Source organism: Leptodactylus fuscus, chromosome 7 (assembly GCF_031893055.1).
Source record: "Leptodactylus fuscus isolate aLepFus1 chromosome 7, aLepFus1.hap2, whole genome shotgun sequence".
Taxonomy (NCBI): domain Eukaryota; kingdom Metazoa; phylum Chordata; class Amphibia; order Anura; family Leptodactylidae; genus Leptodactylus; species Leptodactylus fuscus.
In genome coordinates this window covers 55613804-55633288 of record NC_134271.1, presented here as the reverse complement: position 1 = coordinate 55633288, position 19485 = coordinate 55613804, and the positions used below count along the sequence as shown (strand labels likewise).

Genomic DNA, 19485 nt, shown 5'->3' with positions numbered 1-19485 from the left:
AGGTCTTGCAATGGCTGTCAGAGAACGCTTACAGCACATTGTCCAGCAGCCAGTCAGACTCTGCCTCCTCTCCTCCTATTACCCAACAGTCTTGTCTTCCTTCCTCCCAAAATTCCGAAGCTTTACAGAACAATAACCCAAACTGTCCCTGCTCCCCAGAGCTGTTCTCCGCTCCTTTCATTGTCCCTCAACCTGCCTCTCCACGTCACGATTCCACGAACCTAACAGAGGAGCATCTGTGTCCAGATGCTCAAACACTAGAGTCTCCTCCATCTCCGTTCGATTTGGTGGTGGATGACCAGCAACCCACCCTCATCGACGATGATGTGACGCAGTTGCCGTCAGGGCATCCAGTTGACCGGCGCATTGTGCGGGAGGAGGAGATGAGACAGGAGTTGGAAGAGGAAGTGGTGGATGATGAGGACACTGACCCGACCTGGACAGGGGGGATGTCAAGCGGGGAAAGTAGTGTGGATGTTGAGGCAGGTGCAGCACCAAAAAGGGTAGCTAGAGGCAGAGGCAGAGGTCAGCAGCTTAGGCGAAGCCAGGCCACACCCGGAATCTCCCAAGATGTTCCAGTTCGTACCCAGCCCCGAAAAACTCCCACCTCGAGGGCACGTTTCTCGAAGGTGTGGAGTTTTTTCAAGGAATGCGCCGAGGACAGATATAGTGTTGTCTGCACAATTTGCCTCTCGAAATTGATTAGGGGCTCTGAGAAGAGCAACCTGTCCACCACTTCAATGCGCCGTCATTTGGAATCCAAGCACTGGAATCAGTGGCAGGCAGCAACGGCAGGACAAAGGCCGCCTGCCGTTCACGCCACTGCCACTGCCTCTGCCACTGCCTCTGCCACTGCTGACTGTGCTGGCGATGCACTCCAGAGGACGAGCCAGGACACCACTTCATCTGCCTCCGCCACTTTGTTGACTTCTACCTCATCCTCCCCTGGTCCTGTCTTATCTCCTTCTCCTGCACCATCAAAGGCACCATCAGGCGTTTCTTTACAACAACCCACCATCTCTCAGACATTGGAGCGGCGGCAGAAATACACTGCTAACCACCCACACGCGCAAGCCTTGAACGCCAACATCGCTAAACTGCTGGCCCAGGAGATGTTGGCGTTTCGGCTTGTTGAAACTCCCGCCTTCCTGGACCTGATGGCAACTGCGGCACCTCGCTATGCCGTCCCTAGCCGTCACTACTTCTCCCGGTGTGCCGTCCCCGCCTTGCACCAGCACGTGTCACTCAACATCAGGCGGGCCCTTAGTTCCGCGCTTTGCACAAAGGTCCACTTGACCACCGACGCGTGGACAAGTGCATGCGGACAGGGACGCTACATTTCACTGACGGCACACTGGGTGAATGTAGTTGAGGCTGGGACTGCTTCCCAAACTGGCCCGGTGTACCTCGTCTCCCCGCCTAACATTCCTGGCAGGGACACGAGAAGAACACCCCCCTCCTCCTCCTCCTCTACCGCCTCCTCCTCCGCCACCGCCTCCTCCTCCGCCACCGCCTCCTCCTCCGCTGTTAGATTGACCCCAGCTACGAGTTGGAAACGTTGCAGCACTGGCGTTGGTAGACGTCAGCAGGCTGTGCTGAAGCTGATCAGCTTGGGGGACAGACAGCACACTGCCTCCGAGGTGAGGGATGCCCTCCTCGATGAGACGGCAATATGGTTTGAGCCGCTGCACCTGGGCCCAGGCATGGTCGTTTGTGATAACGGCCGGAACCTGGTAGCAGCTCTGGAGCTTGCCGGACTCCAACATGTTCCATGCCTGGCCCACGTCTTCAACCTAGTGGTGCAACGTTTCCTAAAGAGCTACCCCAATGTTCCAGAGCTACTGGTGAAAGTGCGGCGCATGTGCGCCCACTTTCGCAAGTCGACAGTAGCCGCTGCTAGCTTAAAATCTCTCCAGCAACGCCTGCATGTGCCACAACACCGGCTTTTGTGCGACGTCCCCACACGCTGGAACTCAACGTTTCAGATGTTGAATAGAGTGGTTGAGCAGCAGAGACCTTTGATGGAATACCAGCTACAAAACCCTAGGGTGCCACAAAGTCAGCTGCCTCAGTTTCACATCCATGAGTGGCCATGGATGAGAGACCTTTGTGACATCCTACGGGTCTTTGAGGAGTCCACAAGGAGGGTGAGCTCTGAGGATGCGATGGTGAGCCTTACAATCCCGCTCTTGTGTGTTCTGAGAGAATCCCTGATTGACATCAGGGATAACTCAGATCACACAGAGGAGTTAGGGATAGCATCCGATCCGTCACAGCTGGAGAGTAGGTCCACACATCTGTCCGCTTCACTGCGTTTAATGGAGGAGGAGGAGGAAGAAGAGTTGTCCGATGATGTGATGGTGATACAGGAGGCTTCCGGGCAACTTCGAATCGTCCCATTGTTGCAGCGCGGATGGGTAGACATGGAGGATGAGGAGGAAATGGAGATTGAACTTTCCGGTGGGGCCAGAGGAGTCATGCCAACTAACACTGTGGCAGACATGGCTGAGTTCATGTTGGGGTGCTTTACAACCGACAAGCGTATTGTCAAAATCATGGAGGACAACCAGTACTGGATCTTTGCTATCCTTGACCCCCGGTATAAAAACAACATCTCGTCTTTTATTCCGGTAGAGGGGAGGGCCAATCGCATCAATGCTTGCCACAGGCAATTGGTGCAGAATATGATGGAGATGTTTCCAGCATGTGACGTTGGCGGCAGGGAGGGCAGTTCCTCCAGTAGGCAACCAAGTTCTCACCGGTCCACACAAACGAGGGGCACACTGTCTAAGGTCTGGGACACCTTGATGGCACCCCCTCGCCAAAGTGCCGCCACGGAGGGTCCTAGTGTCACCAGGCGTGAGAAGTATAGGCGCATGTTGCGGGAATACCTTTCCGACCACAGCCCTGTCCTCTCCGACCCCTCTGCGCCCTACACGTATTGGGTGTCGAAGTTGGACCTGTGGCTTGAACTTGCCCTATATGCCTTGGAGGTGCTGTCCTGTCCTGCCGCCAGCGTCCTATCTGAGAGGGTGTTCAGTGCAGCCGGTGGCATCATCACTGACAAGCGCACCCGTCTGTCAGCTGAGAGTGCCGACCGGCTCACTTTGATAAAAATGAACCACCACTGGATAGAGCCTTCATTTTTGTGCCCACCTGTGTAAAGCACCCCAACATGAAACTCCATGTCTGTACTCAACCTCTCCAATTCCTCCGCATCCTCATACTCATCCACCATAAGCGTTGCACAATTCTGCTAATACTAGGCTCCCTCCAACATGATTTCCCCCAACTCTGCTGGTTAGAGGCTCCCTCCACCCTGATTTCCACCAACTCTGCTGGTTAGAGGCTCCCTCCACCCTGCTTTCCCACAACTCTGCTGGTTAGAGGCTCCCTCCACCATGAATTTGCCCAAACTGGGCTGTTTAGAGGCTCCCTCCACCATGAATTGGTCCAAACTGGGTTTTTTAGAGGCTCCCTCCACCATGAATTGGTCCAAACTGGGCTGTTTAGAGGCTCCCTCCACCATGAATTTGCCCAAACTGGGCTGTTTAGCGGCTCCCTCCACCATTAATTGGTCCAAACTGGGCTGGTTAGAGGCTCCCTCCACCATGAATTTGCCCAAACTGGGCTGTTTAGAGGCTCCCTCCACCATGAATTTGCCCAAACTGGGCTGGTTAGAGGCTCCCTCCACCATGAATTGGTCCAAACTGGGGTTTTTAGAGGCTCCCTCCACCATGAATTGGTCCAAACTTGGCTGTTTAGAGGCTCCCTCCACCATGAATTGGTCCAAACTGGGGTGGTTAGAGGCTCCCTCCACCATTAATTGGTCCAAACTGGGCTGGTTAGAGGCTCCCTCCACCATTAATTGGCCCAAACTGGGCTGGTTAGAGGCTCCCTCCACCATGAATTGGTCCAAACTGGGGTTTTTAGAGGCTCCCTCCACCATGAATTGGTCCAAACTTGGCTGTTTAGAGGCTCCCTCCACCATTAATTGGTCCAAACTGGGCTGGTTAGAGGCTCCCTCCACCATGAATTGGTCCAAACTGGGTTTTTTAGAGGCTCCCTCCACCATGAATTGGTCCAAACTGGGGTTTTTAGAGGCTCCCTCCACCATGAATTGGTCCAAACTGGGCTGTTTAGCGGCTCCCTCCACCATTAATTGGTCCAAACTGGGCTGGTTAGAGGCTCCCTCCACCATGAATTTGCCCAAACTGGGCTGTTTAGAGGCTCCCTCCACCATGAATTTGCCCAAACTGGGCTGGTTAGAGGCTCCCTCCACCATGAATTGGTCCAAACTGGGGTTTTTAGAGGCTCCCTCCACCATGAATTGGTCCAAACTTGGCTGTTTAGAGGCTCCCTCCACCATTAATTGGTCCAAACTGGGCTGGTTAGAGGCTCACTCCACCATGAATTGGTCCAAACTGGGTTTTTTAGAGGCTCCATCCACCATGAATTTGCCCAAACTGGGCTGTTTAGAGGCTCCCTCCACCATGAATTGGTCCAAACTGGGCTGGTTAGAGGCTCCCTCCACCATGAATTTCCCAAAACTTGGCTGTTTAGAGGCTCCCTCCACCATTAATTGGTCCAAACTGGGCTGGTTAGAGGCTCCCTCCACCATGAATTTGCCCAAACTGGGCTGTTTAGAGGCTCCCTCCACCATGAATTTGCCCAAACTGGGCTGTTTAGAGGCTCCCTCCACCATGAATTGGTCCAAACTGGGTTTTTTAGAGGCTCCCTCCACCATGAATTGGTCCAAACTGGGCTGTTTAGAGGCTCCCTCCACCATGAATTTGCCCAAACTGGGCTGTTTAGCGGCTCCCTCCACCATTAATTGGTCCAAACTGGGCTGGTTAGAGGCTCCCTCCACCATGAATTTGCCCAAACTGGGCTGTTTAGAGGCTCCCTCCACCATGAATTTGCCCAAACTGGGCTGGTTAGAGGCTCCCTCCACCATGAATTGGTCCAAACTGGGGTTTTTAGAGGCTCCCTCCACCATGAATTGGTCCAAACTTTGCTGTTTAGAGGCTCCCTCCACCATGAATTGGTCCAAACTGGGGTGGTTAGAGGCTCCCTCCACCATTAATTGGTCCAAACTGGGCTGGTTAGAGGCTCCCTCCACCATTAATTGGTCCAAACTGGGCTGGTTAGAGGCTCCCTCCACCATTAATTGGTCCAAACTGGGCTGGTTAGAGGCTCCCTCCACCATTAATTGGTCCAAACTGGGCTGGTTAGAGGCTCCCTCCACCATGAATTTGCCCAAACTGGGCTGGTTAGAGGCTCCCTCCACCATGAATTGGTCCAAACTGGGGTTTTTAGAGGCTCCCTCCACCATGAATTTGCCCAAACTGGGGTGTTTAGAGGCTCAATCCACCATGAATTTGCCCAAACTCTGCTGGTTAGAGGCTCAATCCACCCTGATTTTCAAAACAAATGTTGGTGCCAACCTCAACTTACTACAAGGGCCAAATTCACTGCTGGTGACAAGCTCTCCTCACTGCAAGTGCCAAATACACATGTTTCAAGGTGTTTTCCTACTGTCAGAGAGGTGGTATTGAGTGTGTAAAGTGTGTAGTTGTTAGGCTGTGATGTTGGGGTAATAGAGGGTCTTTTGTGTGTTAGATGCCCCCAGACATGCTTCCCCTGCTGTCCCAGTGTCATTCCAGAGGTGTTGGCATCATTTCCTGGGGTGTCATAGTGGACTTGGTGACCCTCCAGACACGGATTTGGGTTTCCCCCTTAACGAGTATCTGTTCCCCATAGACTATAATGGGGTTCGAAACCCGTTCGAACACACGAACATTGAGCGGCTGTTCGAATCGAATTTCGAACCTCGAACATTTTAGTGTTCGCTCATCTCTAGTCACTAACCTTCTCTGAGAGCAATTCAAGACAGCAAACAAAACATCACTGCAGCACATGATTTATGATGGGATTTATTACCTGTGATTTCATTGCAGAAGAGAGGGGAAGGGAGGGGTACATATAGAGTAAGAGCAGACAGATGAATCATGGGAAATAGTTTGTCCAGAGTTTGTCCAGAGTTTCATTGCATAGTGATAAAAGGAACAGCAAGTAAAATAAAATCAAGCAAAGGGTGCACAAGGGATCAGTGATTATTATGCACTGCTGTAGATGTACAGGGTGGGCCATTTATATGGATAAACCTAAATAAAATAGGAATGGTTGATATCAACTTCCTCTTTGTGGCTCATTAGCATATGGGAGGGGGGAAACTTTTCAAGATGGGTGGTGACTGTGGCAGCCATTTTGAACTTGGCCATTTTGATTCCAACTTTAGTTTTTTCAATGGGAACAGGGTCATGTGACACATCAAACTTATTGAGAATTTCACAATTCCACTCAAGCTTTCAGCTTCCCCAAATCTCCTTGTAATACTATCATAAGTAAATGAAACCTTATTCTGCAAACTCTCCACCAGGTCATTGACTAAAATATTACGAAGAGCATCCCATATAATTTTTGTTCCTGTAGGGCTATAAGATATTTCCAGTACATTTATTTATATTTTTTTATTTTTATTTTTAACATATAGTCACTTACTATAGCCCCAATACTGTGTAACCGGAAAAACAAACAAAATTGAAATAAGTAATCATTTACAGTATAAGATGAGAAAGGATATGCTGACATGTGTGTATCTTTACTTTCATTACACCGCATTTATTTAATTTTTTTTTTCGCTAGCAAAATTCCCTCAGGCACTTTCCATTGATAGTAATACCAGCCAGTAAGTTACTTGAACAGTATTTTGAAAATATGTTATCATTTTGACAGCTTTATGTGGCTTTGAATGTCCTCTTCATCAGAGTAGAGATTTGACAAATGACTAGGTTAAATCAATATAAAAAGCGGTTAAGTAAGCATTTCAACTACAACATAAGCCATCAAAGCAGCACATATATATTTAGAAAGAAGAGAAAGAAAGCATTTCCACACAGTAACCAAATATTTAGCCATCAAATATATTCATTTCACAAAATGCCTGTAACCTTTGAAAGGAATATTTCTCCAATATTTTCACCATTTATGCTGCAGAACTAGGAAGCCTGCCGCAGCTAAAGGCCTATGACTTCTCCCCAGACTTCCTTTAAAGGATACATTGGAAAAGAACACAGTAAATAATTGAAAATTGGATCTTCAAATGCATTAAGCAAAGCTGTGCGTTTGATCAACTTAAAAAGAAACCACTAAAGTTTTGTAAAGATGCAAGACACAACCTCAGATCCACGATAAAGTGACTGCATAACAAAGTACTAGACTTGGAGTCAATATGAATTATCTCAATGATCTTGTGCAAAAGTCATCATATAGATCACAATTACACCTCCAACTTTTTATTATGTAAAAGGCATATTCCCACCAGTTATAGAGGGTGCAGTGGTAGCCATCGCTACTGTGCCCTGGACCTTGAGGGGTGCTGAATAGAGATGAGCGAACACTAAAATGTTCGAGGTTCGAAATTCGATTCGAACAGCCGCTCACTGTTCGAGTGTTCGAATGGGTTTCTAACCCCATTATAGTCTATGGGGAACATATACTCGTTAAGGGGGAAACCCAAATCCGTGTCTGGAGGGTCACCAAGTCCACTATGACACCCCAGGAAATGATACCAACACCCTGGAATGACACTGGGACAGCAGGGGAAGCATGTCTGGGGGCATAAAAGTCACTTTATTTCATGGAAATCCCTGTCAGTTTGCGATTTTCGCAAGCTAACTTTTCCCCATAGAAATGCATTGGCCAGTGCTGATTGGCCAGAGTACGGAACTCGACCAATCAGCGCTGGCTCTGCTGGAGGAGGCGGAGTCTAAGATCGCTCCACACCAGTCTCCATTCAGGTCCGACCTTAGACTCCGCCTCCTCCGGCAGAGCCAGCGCTGATTGGCCGAAGGCTGGCCAATGCATTCCTATGCGAATGCAGAGACTTAGCAGTGCTGAGCCAGTTCTGCTCAACTACACATCTGATGCACACTCGGCACTGCTACATCAGATGTAGCAATCTGATGTAGCAGAGCCGAGGGTGCACTAGAACCCCTGTGCAAACTCAGTTCACGCTAATAGAATGCATTGGCCAGTGCTGACTTGAACCCTTGTGCACCCTTGGCTCTGCTACATCAGAGCCGAGGGTGCGCTTGAACCCTTGTGCAGCCTCGGCTCTGCTACATCAGAGCCGAGGGTGCGCTTGAACCCTTGTGCACACTCTGCTTCATCAAGCTAATAGAATGCATTGGCCAGCGCTGATTGAAGCAGAGCTGAATCTGTGTGCTTAGCTCAACTACTCCACCAGTGTAGTTGAGCTAAACACACACATTCAGCACTGCTTCATCACGCCAATACAATGCATTAGCCAGTGCTGATTGGCCAGAGTACGGAATTCGGCCAATCAGCGCTGGCTCGGCTGGAGGAGGCGGAGTCTAAGGTCGGACCAGAATGGAGACTGGTGTGGAGCGATCTTAGACTCCACCTCCTCCAGCAGAGCCAGCGCTGATTGGCCAAAGTACGGAATTCGGCCAATCAGCGCTGGCCAATGCATCCCTATGGGAAAAAGTTTATCTCACAAAAATCACAATTACACACCCGATAGAGCCCCAAAAAGTTATTTTTAATAACATTCCCCCCTAAATAAAGGTTATCCCTAGCTATCCTTGCCTGTACAGCTATCCCTGTCTCATAGTCACAAAGTTCACATTCTCATATGACCCGGATTTGAAATCCACTATTCGTCTAAAATGGAGGTCACCTGATTTCGGCAGCCAATGACTTTTTCCAATTTTTTTCAATGCCCCCGGTGTCGTAGTTCCTGTCCCACCTCCCCTGCGCTGTTATTGGTGCAAAAAAGGCGCCAGGGAAGGTGGGAGGGGAATCGAATTTTGGCGCACTTTACCACGCGGTGTTCGATTCCATTCGAACATGGCGAACACCCTGATATCCGATCGAACATGTGTTCGATAGAACACTGTTCGCTCATCTCTAGTGCTGAAGGTTCTTTTGCTAGGTGGGGCCCATTACACATTTTGCAGCCTGGGTTCACAGAAGGAAATGAATGAGCCAGTGCAGACTTGGGCTACCCGGGCTGCTTTACCCTGGACCCTACATATGCACACGTTCTTTTGCATGTAACCTAATACAATCTGAAGACAGAAAGCAAATATGGTTATGGCTCCATCTACTTATATTATACTTAAGCATCGTGTGATAGAAAGCATGGCATAATGGAAGAGAAAACAAAGGAGTATAAAATTTAAGATGACATCTGATCAGAAGTTTAGTATGTGCATAAAAGAGGTCTAGCATTTAGAAAAAAAAAGAAGGGAATCTTAATGCTTCAGCCTGCCAAGATCTTTTGGACAGTTGTATATCCCCAACTATGTAGGAAAGGCCCTTTTCTGCTCTAGCATGGCTGTGCCCCAATGGACTAGGAAAGGTCCATAAAGACATGGTTAGGTAAGGTTGAGGTGGAAAAATGTACCTGGTTTGCATGACTATTAATCATATAGCGTATATTCCATATATATATATATATATATATATATATATGTATATATATATATATACATATCATTCATAATATTAAAAGCAGTGATAGCTGAAGTGAATAATACTGAATATATCATGACAACGGCAACAAGTGAACAGTCAGTTCTTGAAGTTGAGGTGTTGGATGCATCAGCTGAAATCTTAGAGACTTTTGCTTGTAATGGCTAGATGACTGATTTATACCATCTCTAAAACATCAGGTCTTGTGGAATATGCTCACATTCAGTGGCTAATACAGACTAAAAATTGGTCCAAGGGAAGACAATCAGCTAAACCACAAATGAAGGGGCCACACGGTGGCTCAGTGGTTAGCACTGCAGCCTTGTAGCGCTGGAGTCCTGGTGTTCAAATCCTGCCAAGGACAAAAAAACATCTGCAAGGAGTTTGTATGTTCTCCCTGTGTTTGCATGGATTTCCATCCCATATTCCAAAAAAGACATACTGATAGGGAAAAATGTACATTGTGAGCTCTATGTGGGGCTCACAATCTACATTAAAAAAAAAAAAAAAAAAAAAAAAATCAGCTAAACCACAAATGGGACATGTGGGCCCAATAATCACTGATGTGTAAATGGAGAAACAAGACCATTCTATTTAGCCGACCAAGGTAGCTATTAGTGTTGAGTGAATAGCATTAGTCGAATACCTCACTGGCATATGAATGCGTGTAATCGGCCGACCACCAAGGGGCTAAACACTTCGAAGATTCAAGGTGTTATTCCCTTGGTGTTCAGCTGATTACACACATTCCTATGCCGGCGAGGTATTCAATGAATACTATTCGCTCAACACTAGTAGCTATTTTGGGTCTTTGTGAATGGGAGGTTAAGCTCATATTACCCTTATTATTTAATCCCATTGGCAGCATGGATCTACACAAGCCTTCCACTGACCAAAGGGGAAGTTAAGATTGTGCAAAGGTGTAGGGCCAATCTATAGATATGTTACATGATAAACTATGATATATATACACTATAGCCTCTTTCACAGGTTCATATGTAGAAGGGGGGGGCAACATGCCAAAGATCAAAATGTCAATAGCAATGGGATTTAACCAACCACGGCTAGACCCCCTCTCTCCTAGACTCCATAACAACCCAGTGGCATGCTTTTACAGCATGTATGCCCTTGCTATTTCCTATAAATGAGAACAGCTAAGATTGTGCCAAGCTGCCAAGATAAAGATTTGGCTTTGTTTTTAAGAAAAAAAAAAAAAAAACCTTGACGTAATGAATTTTTGAATGCTGATACTAAACATAGTGACAGCTAATATTGGAGCGTTCAGTGTGTAAGCACAGAGGTTACAGTGAAAGGTTTAAAATGTATTTAATATTAGAAGCGGACTACCTTATATCAATTTAATGATATTACATTCTCCTTGTGTATTGTTGAGAAGCCAGCAACATAACCTTTACTATATTACTATGAACCATCTCAATTTGAAATTTTATTAGAAATGTTTTTACATTCTCATTAAAAAGCTTCAGGCACCATGATAATTCTTTCTGTCTCGGGCTGTTAGTACAAGAACTGCATGACATTACTAAGACAAAACAGAGTCCCTTAAAAAAAAAATGTCCTTTGCTGGTAAACTCAATGTCAAACTCTCTTTTAGGGCACATTCATTTAGGAGGGAAGTTCCTCACTTGGGATTTCTCCCACATTTGCTTAAACCAACTAAACTTGCATACAGATGTGCCCTATATCTATATCACCTTGGATACTAATGAAGAAACCTAAGATATACTGTAGAAAGTAATATTCCTAGGGTACTTGTATCTTTCCTTTGGATCCAGACATCCAGGGGATGAACAGCTTTTCATAAAAACATGAGTTTGTGATAGTCTGTTTTGCAGTGTCAATACTATATGTGACTATGACAGCCACATAGTGGTTACGATTTGCAGATTTCAACTTTTTTTTTTTAGCATATTGTAATACTTTATTATGTTTTATTTTAAAGGGATTTTATAAAAATTCCCTTTTTTAACTAAGTACGCATAAGAATAGCCTTAAGAAAAGCTATTCTTCTCATCTCTTTATTATTCTTACCCACGCCGCGGTTCCTGAGAAATGTCTTCTTTCTTCCTTATGTACATGAGTTTTCAGACAGCACTGGGGATGTTTCCCTGTACTGTGCAAAAACTATCCAGCGAAGCCTCCATCTCCAACGAGAGAGGCCTCAGGAAAATGGCCGACGGACATGCGCAGTCAGCGCTTTTGTATGAAGGCATGAAGGTGACATGGAAGACGAGGCAGTCCGGAGAAGAAGATGGAGGCGTCGCTGGAGAGTTTTTAAACAGCACAGGGAGCGCTCCCAGTGCTGTCTGAAAACTCATTTACATATGGAAGAAAAGAAATTTCTCAGTAGAGTTGCTATAGAGAGTACAGAGGTAGAAATCACTACAAGACTCTAATGCCCCTCTATGGTATAAGAAGTCACCAGCATTATAGATAGCATTTGGTAGGTGGGCCCTAGTACAGATTTTATACTGTGGGCCCAGGAGCTTTAAAGAGGACCTTTCATCACTTGGGGCACATACGGTTTTGTATACCGCATTGTCGGCTTTCTAGCAGTATATAAAACCACATGTGCCCCAACTGATGAAAGGTCCTCTTTAAGTTACGCCTCTGATAGGGATGCTAGAGGAAAAATAAGACTGCTCACAAATACCTTGAAAAGGGGGTTCACCATCTCCATACCCATGCAGAGCCATTCCATATGAACCTTCCTTCTCCATTGTGTTCTGGTAAATTTCAGCACCAAGGTAGGAATAAACACTGCTGCTATTGTCTTTGTATTGAAGCTTAGCTGCATTTACTTGAGCCTCTGTTTCTGGAAAAAATAAAAAATAAAAAATAAAAGTAGTTCTTTTTTTCTAACCTCTGGCAAATGATTTTCCCTTTGTTTTTCACTTAATACATATCTGTGTTTATTTGTTAATGTAGAGCTCTTCATTATAAATTGATTGTATTGACTTTTTTTTACTTTTTTTTTAGATAATTCCCTTAGCATCTTGGCAAGGCATAATGGATTTAACCGACTGAAGCAAGAAGTTTACCTTTTACCAATTATAATAAGCGACAGCGGCAATCCTCCAATGAGCAGTACCAGCACCCTTACTATACGGGTCTGTGGCTGTAGCAGCGATGGAGTGGTGCAATCATGTAATGCTGAAGCCTATGTTCTGCCAATTGGACTTAGTATGGGAGCTTTAATAGCTATTCTGGCATGTATTGTGCTGCTTTTAGGTAAGTAATGTGGAAAGTGCACTAATCCTTTAATTATGTTACATATAATTCAACGTGATCACTTCAGGGCATGTATAATTGTTTTTTTGGGGGGAAATTATCTGTAGAAATGTTGCCACTCTCACACATAGGTTATGTCTGGTAAATCAGATTAGTCTCATTCATTAGTATGAAGCTGTGTTGCAATACCAAAAACTTTTCTGCAATTTAGTGTATAGATTGTATTTGTACATTTCAATCCTCAATGGACTCAGTAATTTGATTTTCCTATCTCACGCATACTGTGCATTAGGGTTCACTTACAGCAATTCAATACATTTTTAAAGTATAGGAAACATCTACTGAAAATCATGAAGTAACACAGTGATCATAAAAAGGTTACAGGAGTGGATCCCAATTTCAACTATGTGTCCTTAGGATGCAGATAAAGTTGAATACAATGGTGGAGCCAAAAGCCATCAGCTACATTCTCCAGCATTCAGGCTGGATCTAATGATGTCTTCAGCATGAAGGTGCAATGAGCGCCGTGGGAACAGGGCAAGGGGAGTATAACTTTTTAAAAAACTTGTACAGGGGGTCAACATGGTGGTTCAGTGGTTAGCACTGCAGCCATGCAGCGCTGGAGTCCTGGGTTTGAATCCTGCCAGGAAAAACATCTGCAAGGAGTTTGTATGTTCTCCCCATGTTTGCGTGGATTTCCTCTCATTCTACAAAGACAAACTGATAGGCAAAAAAAAAAAAATGTACATTGTGATCCCTACTATATATGGGGCTCACAATCTACATTTAAAAAATAATAAAAATAACTTGTACATACATATTATATTGTTTGAGTAGTCACTGAGGGAGAATTATGTAGTGGCCATTATATCATGATAGACACACAGGACACATTTTTTGGAACCACCTATGGGTACATTATATTATGTGGAGACCACTTAAGCAGGCAGTGTATTATGTGTGGCCACTGAGTGTGCATTATATCAAGGGGGCACTTGAGGGGATCTTAAATTATTTATGTCATGTCAAGACCACTATGAGAGCATACTATCAGTATGGAGCCAATGAAGGGACATTATATTATAGGAGAATCACTGAGGGGACATTACTCTGAATTTGGCAACTAAGGGGACATTACACTGTGTGGCGTAACAAAGGTGACATCATACTGTAAGGGGGGCAAAATACTGTTTAGGGCCACTTGGGGACATTGCAATGTACAGTGGGAAATAAGGAGGCATCTTTAATGTGTATTATACATTTGAAGGGCATTATTAATATGTTGGGACACAAAGGGATTTGGTAGGGATGGGTGGAGTAAAAAGAGACAAATGGCAGGGTTAGAGCTATGGCTTAACACAAATAAGCTTTCAACGCCACATTGCCATAAAAGCTGGGAAGTATGCCTTAAGTGGTGGGGGGCCCACTCAAGAATCCTTTGCATTGAACCCACCAACGTGCTGCAATTGCCCTGGCGTATGCAGTTCTTTGATGGCACCGAAGTTGTAATAGAAATTATGATAATGACAGTATTGTTATTGTTTTTTGCGAGTCATACATGAAGGAGATTAATAGACCAAGTTCACATCTGCATTTGGTATTGTATTAGGGAAGTCTGCTTGGGACCCCCAAATGGAATACTGAATGCACTGACAAGAGATGAGCATTGAAAGCACACGGACCCCATAGACTGTAATAAGGACCGCGTGTTTTCCGTGCGGTGTCGGCACGGAACATGCAGAGAGAAAAGTACTTCATGAACTACTTTGCTCTCCGTATGACTCATGCGGACAGCACGCAGAAAACACATGGACCCCATTATGGTCTATTGGGTCCGTGTGCTTTCATTGCTCACCGCTTGTCAAAGCGTTCTGTATTTTGTTCGGGGGGGGGGGGGGCTGATGCAGACTTCCCTAATAGAATACCAAACACAGATGTGAACTGAGCCTAACAAGCACATGAAGATCATAAACACAACTAAATATTTCTTACTACTACCCTTATGAATAATTGTGACTCACCAGGTTTGAGGTCATTAAATATAATAAATACTAATAAGGCAAAAAAGAAGAACAACACAAATATCCTAACTATATTATATGATCACAATATAAAATATTAGCGGCTGAGAAAGATTTTACAGATTCTCAATATGAGTGGGCTCACAAATGGAATATGTTGTGGCTGCGGCACATATGTTTTCTTTCCATCAGTAATATTTACCTTGCTGCTCCATTAATTGTATATCTTTTTTTCTTATAAATTCATCAAATCAGCCAGATGAAATAATGCATTAGAAGAACTGAATAGTTACTAGTCAGGGCTGTTACACGATATCATTTATAAGACACAGCAACTAAGTTTTAGAAAAATAAAACATTTTCCGTGTAAAACATTTAAAATAATTTAAATAATCTATTGAAGAAAGGCAGATCTGAAGATGAGAGCTTCTACGCACTATAGAGAAGAGATGTTGGGAGCTTTGAATGATGCTTCCTTGAATTCAGCATTTGTGCAGAAAATTTATTGTAGGTGGACCACATGCTGGGAAAAAGTAAGAACGGAAAACTTTTAAGCAGCCGCATACTGTTTAATGGAAACCAATGAATTAAAATAATGGATACAAAAAAAGAGAACACACTCACTTGATATATTCCCTGCTAATATATTATCAAAGTATGCCCTTCTAAATGGTACATTTAATTCTACTTTGTGCTATGGTAAAATGCTGTCTTTGAGAAACAAATATGAAACATTTATATTTAGTTAAAAAGGTGATTTTCAAGAGGATTTACAGGCTGGTTCAGATTGCATCATTATTCCATATAATACAGCGAAAGCAGACATAGACTATTATACTAACCCCAGACAAGCCCTTTAAGATATTTAAAGTGATACTCTCAAGGAAAAAAAATTATCAAATCTCCATCCCTAATGGGAATCGTAACCTGGACGCTCAATATCAACCAGTTACAGTCCATTATAGGGGATGTTATGCTGAGCACCCATAGAGTCCAATGTACCTTGCTTGCTTGGTCTTCAGAAGATGCAGTTTATCCTTATTGTAAGTATCATTTAACAAAGAACAATGGGTATTTTGGCCAATAAAAGGTAATATTCTCCCCCAAAAAAATTTTCAGTAGGACTTCTTTCAAATAACTAATGCTAATCATTTTGTCTATTAAATATATTTTGTCTATTAATGTTACTTTAATAGAGTTAGACAAGTAGTGGTGACTATATCCACAAGATCAAACCCCAGGATGTAGTAGTAACAGTGGTCAACAATGGCCGCGCTTCAAAGGAACCTCCTTGTAGAACAATCCTGACAGATGTTTCAATAATAGTGACTCTCACACTTTATGACATGTTGATGAGTTGAAGCCGAGTGGGATGAGGTGCGTTTACCGGTTTATGACTCCAGGCTGACCAAACATGTAGAATCTATTTAGGGAAAGAGTTTCCCAAAAACAAACCCAGTTACGTGGTCTCTCAGAAGAACAGGAATCCGTTAGACAGAAATAGTGGCAAAAGTGGATTTTATTGGTATAAGATACCGCGTTTCGGGGTATTGGTACCTAGCGCAGAGGCACCACCCCTTCTTCAGATCGTTAACCTTTTGTCTGTTAAGCGTTCAGACAGTTGTAAATTTTCCAGTATACTTTCTATATCAATTTCTCACAGTTTGCTAGATCTCTTCTTACTGTCATCCATTCTGCTTACCTCTAGGGGATAAAAGTATGACCATGGTCATGTGATGTACAGTCCATGGTCATGTGCTGAACATAGGTATCACTTGTCACAGTAATCAGACATCTGCCTGGTAATTACATGACTATGGACCGTACATTCACATTACCATGATTAGAATTTTATCCATTAGAAGTAACAGAATGAATGACAACAAGCCGAAATCTAGAAAATCTTGAAGAATTGATATAGAAAGTATATTGGGTAATTGTACATCTAAACAATAACATGTTTCTCAATATTGGTCTGAAAGTGGTCAACCCCTTTAAGTAGACACAGCTACACTTGTTAAATACCTCTAAATTGTTGCAACAACATTTAGTTTTGAACTGTAGAATATATAAATTAACATTTTGCTTTACTCCATGTTTTTGCTTTTTTTATAGTCATTGTTGTGCTATTTGTCACTCTTCGAAGACATAAAAATGAGCCACTGATTATTAAGGATGATGAAGATGTTCGTGAAAACATAATCCGTTATGATGATGAAGGAGGTGGAGAGGAAGATACAGAGGCTTTTGATATTGCAACGTTACAAAACCCTGATGGAATAAATGGATATTTACCTCGCAAGGACATCAAGCCTGATTTTCAGTTCATGCCCCGTCAAGGTCATACATCTACTCCCAATGGTGTTGATGTGGATGAGTTCATTAACGTACGGCTCCACGAAGCTGACAATGATCCCACTGCCCCACCTTATGACTCAATCCAAATATATGGCTATGAAGGGCGAGGATCAGTGGCTGGTTCTTTAAGCTCATTGGAGTCATCAACATCAGACTCAGATCAAAATTTTGACTACCTCAGTGATTGGGGTCCTCGTTTTAAAAGACTTGGAGAACTTTACTCAGTTGGAGAAAGTGACAGAGAAACTTGACAATGAATCACTTTTTTGCATTCTGAACTTCACAATTCTGTAAAATTTTAGGGTCATTGTTAGTTAAGACTAATGTGGCCAACTTGTTTTAGAGACAATTAGCACCAGTCATCTATAAAAAAAACAAAAAAACAAATCAACTACATTGTAATGTTGAACCAAAAATTGTGTACGTTAGGGGGTAAGTCTTGTGGAGTAAAGTTTGTGAAGTATCTAGAAGTCATTGGATGTTCAGTATTCACTTGGGCCACCATAAAGGTTGAAGATTTGGCATCTGGGATGTCGGAGTCAACAGAGCAAATAAATAAAGTCGGAACTTTAAACAAGTGGATCGTTGCTCTGTTATAACAGTCTTCTACCGATAAAGTCTACTGCAACATTTTGAAAAGAGGAATTAACCACTTTTTACTAAAGCAATATTTGGTCTTCTGATGAATTTTGATAACATTGATTCCCTACTGGCTTCCACTGTGTGATGACTATACATTGTACTAACTTGGTGGCCTAAAAGCCACTAACTGAACATCATCTCTACATGTTTTGGGCCTTAAATTATACATGTCTTATCACCAATTAAAAGAAGAAAAATTTTCAAAAAATCTTTTGCTGATTATGAGACATTTCCCCTTGAACAGAGGCATGTTTGTACCAAACTTTCCCTCTACAAATTGTAACCCACCCAAAATAAATTAGAAATTTAAAAAAGGAGAAAAAAATGTAAAAAATATAAATTTTACATTGTTCTAAATATTATTTATTAATTAATTTCTCAAAGTGCTATTTTATTGCCTTTATTTTTTTCATATCTTATTTATTAAAAAAAATATGTTTAAAATACATAACTCTATATATAATGTATATCCATTAACTAATCTTTTATTTTTTTGTATGCACATACTAAATGTTAAAATTCATATACATTTTGAAATTTTATGATGGCTTTTAATGCCGCAAGAGGTAATTTAATAAAGGGGCAATGTATATTTGCAGTAGTTGAATTTTAATGGAAGGCTGAAAGACGACCTTTTTTTCCGAGAAGCTTTGTCAGTTTTTATATTTTGTTCAGAATTACGGTATGATATATGGTGTGTTTTTTTATTACAAGCACAAACATCTGGAAGTAAACAGGTTCATGTGAATATTTAAACTTTAGAATTTTAGAGTTTTCCACATTATACTGTACAGTGACAGACTCACGCTTGTCGTTATCCAGTGTTCTAGAGCAAAAATCAGTGTATATATAATTTTAGTGCTTAAGTCAGCATTTACTTTCTATGATGATATTTGCTAGTTATGCACAGGGACAATTGCACACAAAAACTGGCAGCACCAGCGGCTGCACTCATATTCAATTTGCAATTACTAGTAGAAATTGTATATTAAATCAAAGTATCACATGCAGATCATTTTAATTTTCTACTTTGCTCTGAAGCTATATTATCATTTGTTTATTTACTTCATGTATTGGAAAATTCCTGTATTGTTTACTACTTGGTGAAATATATTTTTATAAATATGTTTCTGGTCTCTCTTCTTTGGGGTACGTAAACGAGTAGAATGTACTTATATATTTTATAGAAGAGGTTCAGTGAATTATGACTTTGGTGGAAAATAGCTTCAACGATATTTCATATGATTTGTCAATGAATGTAGGAACATATTTGCCAGAAAACTTTTGAAAGCCCTTAATATCTTGACCCTAACATCTCATACTATTTTTCTGGCAACTTGCCCTTCTCAAGGGCACACACATCAATCTATAGGTTGAAGTATTGAAGTAAGTCATAAATCTTCCTTAGTGTTTAACCCCTCGGTGACTGCTAAGGGAGCTGGATCTTAAGAGATACAAGCCGGTAACCTTTGGCTACTTGTAAAGCTGTCCATAAATACAGTGCAGTAATGTTCTTGCCTTGCTTCCTAGATTTTCATAAAATAGTTCTAACACACATAGGCCACACATAACATTGACTACTGCTGCTAAAAGTCTTTTAGTACTATTTTACTATAGGTTTGTGATCATAAATGACTCTTCTATGGTTCCC

The 19485-nt window shown here is 42.9% G+C and overlaps 1 protein-coding gene across 1 annotated transcript in view; it reads left to right on the top strand.

Moving 5' to 3' along the window:
• The window catches only part of LOC142213555 (cadherin-8), a 344980-nt gene extending 326100 nt beyond the window's left edge, over positions 1–18880 (top strand). The window contains exons 11-12 of the mRNA XM_075281925.1: positions 12562–12813; positions 16950–18880. Of these exons, the coding sequence (XP_075138026.1) occupies positions 12562–12813; positions 16950–17443 (746 nt within the window). The 3' untranslated portion in view covers positions 17444–18880. The remainder of the gene's footprint in view (positions 1–12561; positions 12814–16949) is intronic.
• Positions 18881–19485: the final 605 nt, after the last annotated feature.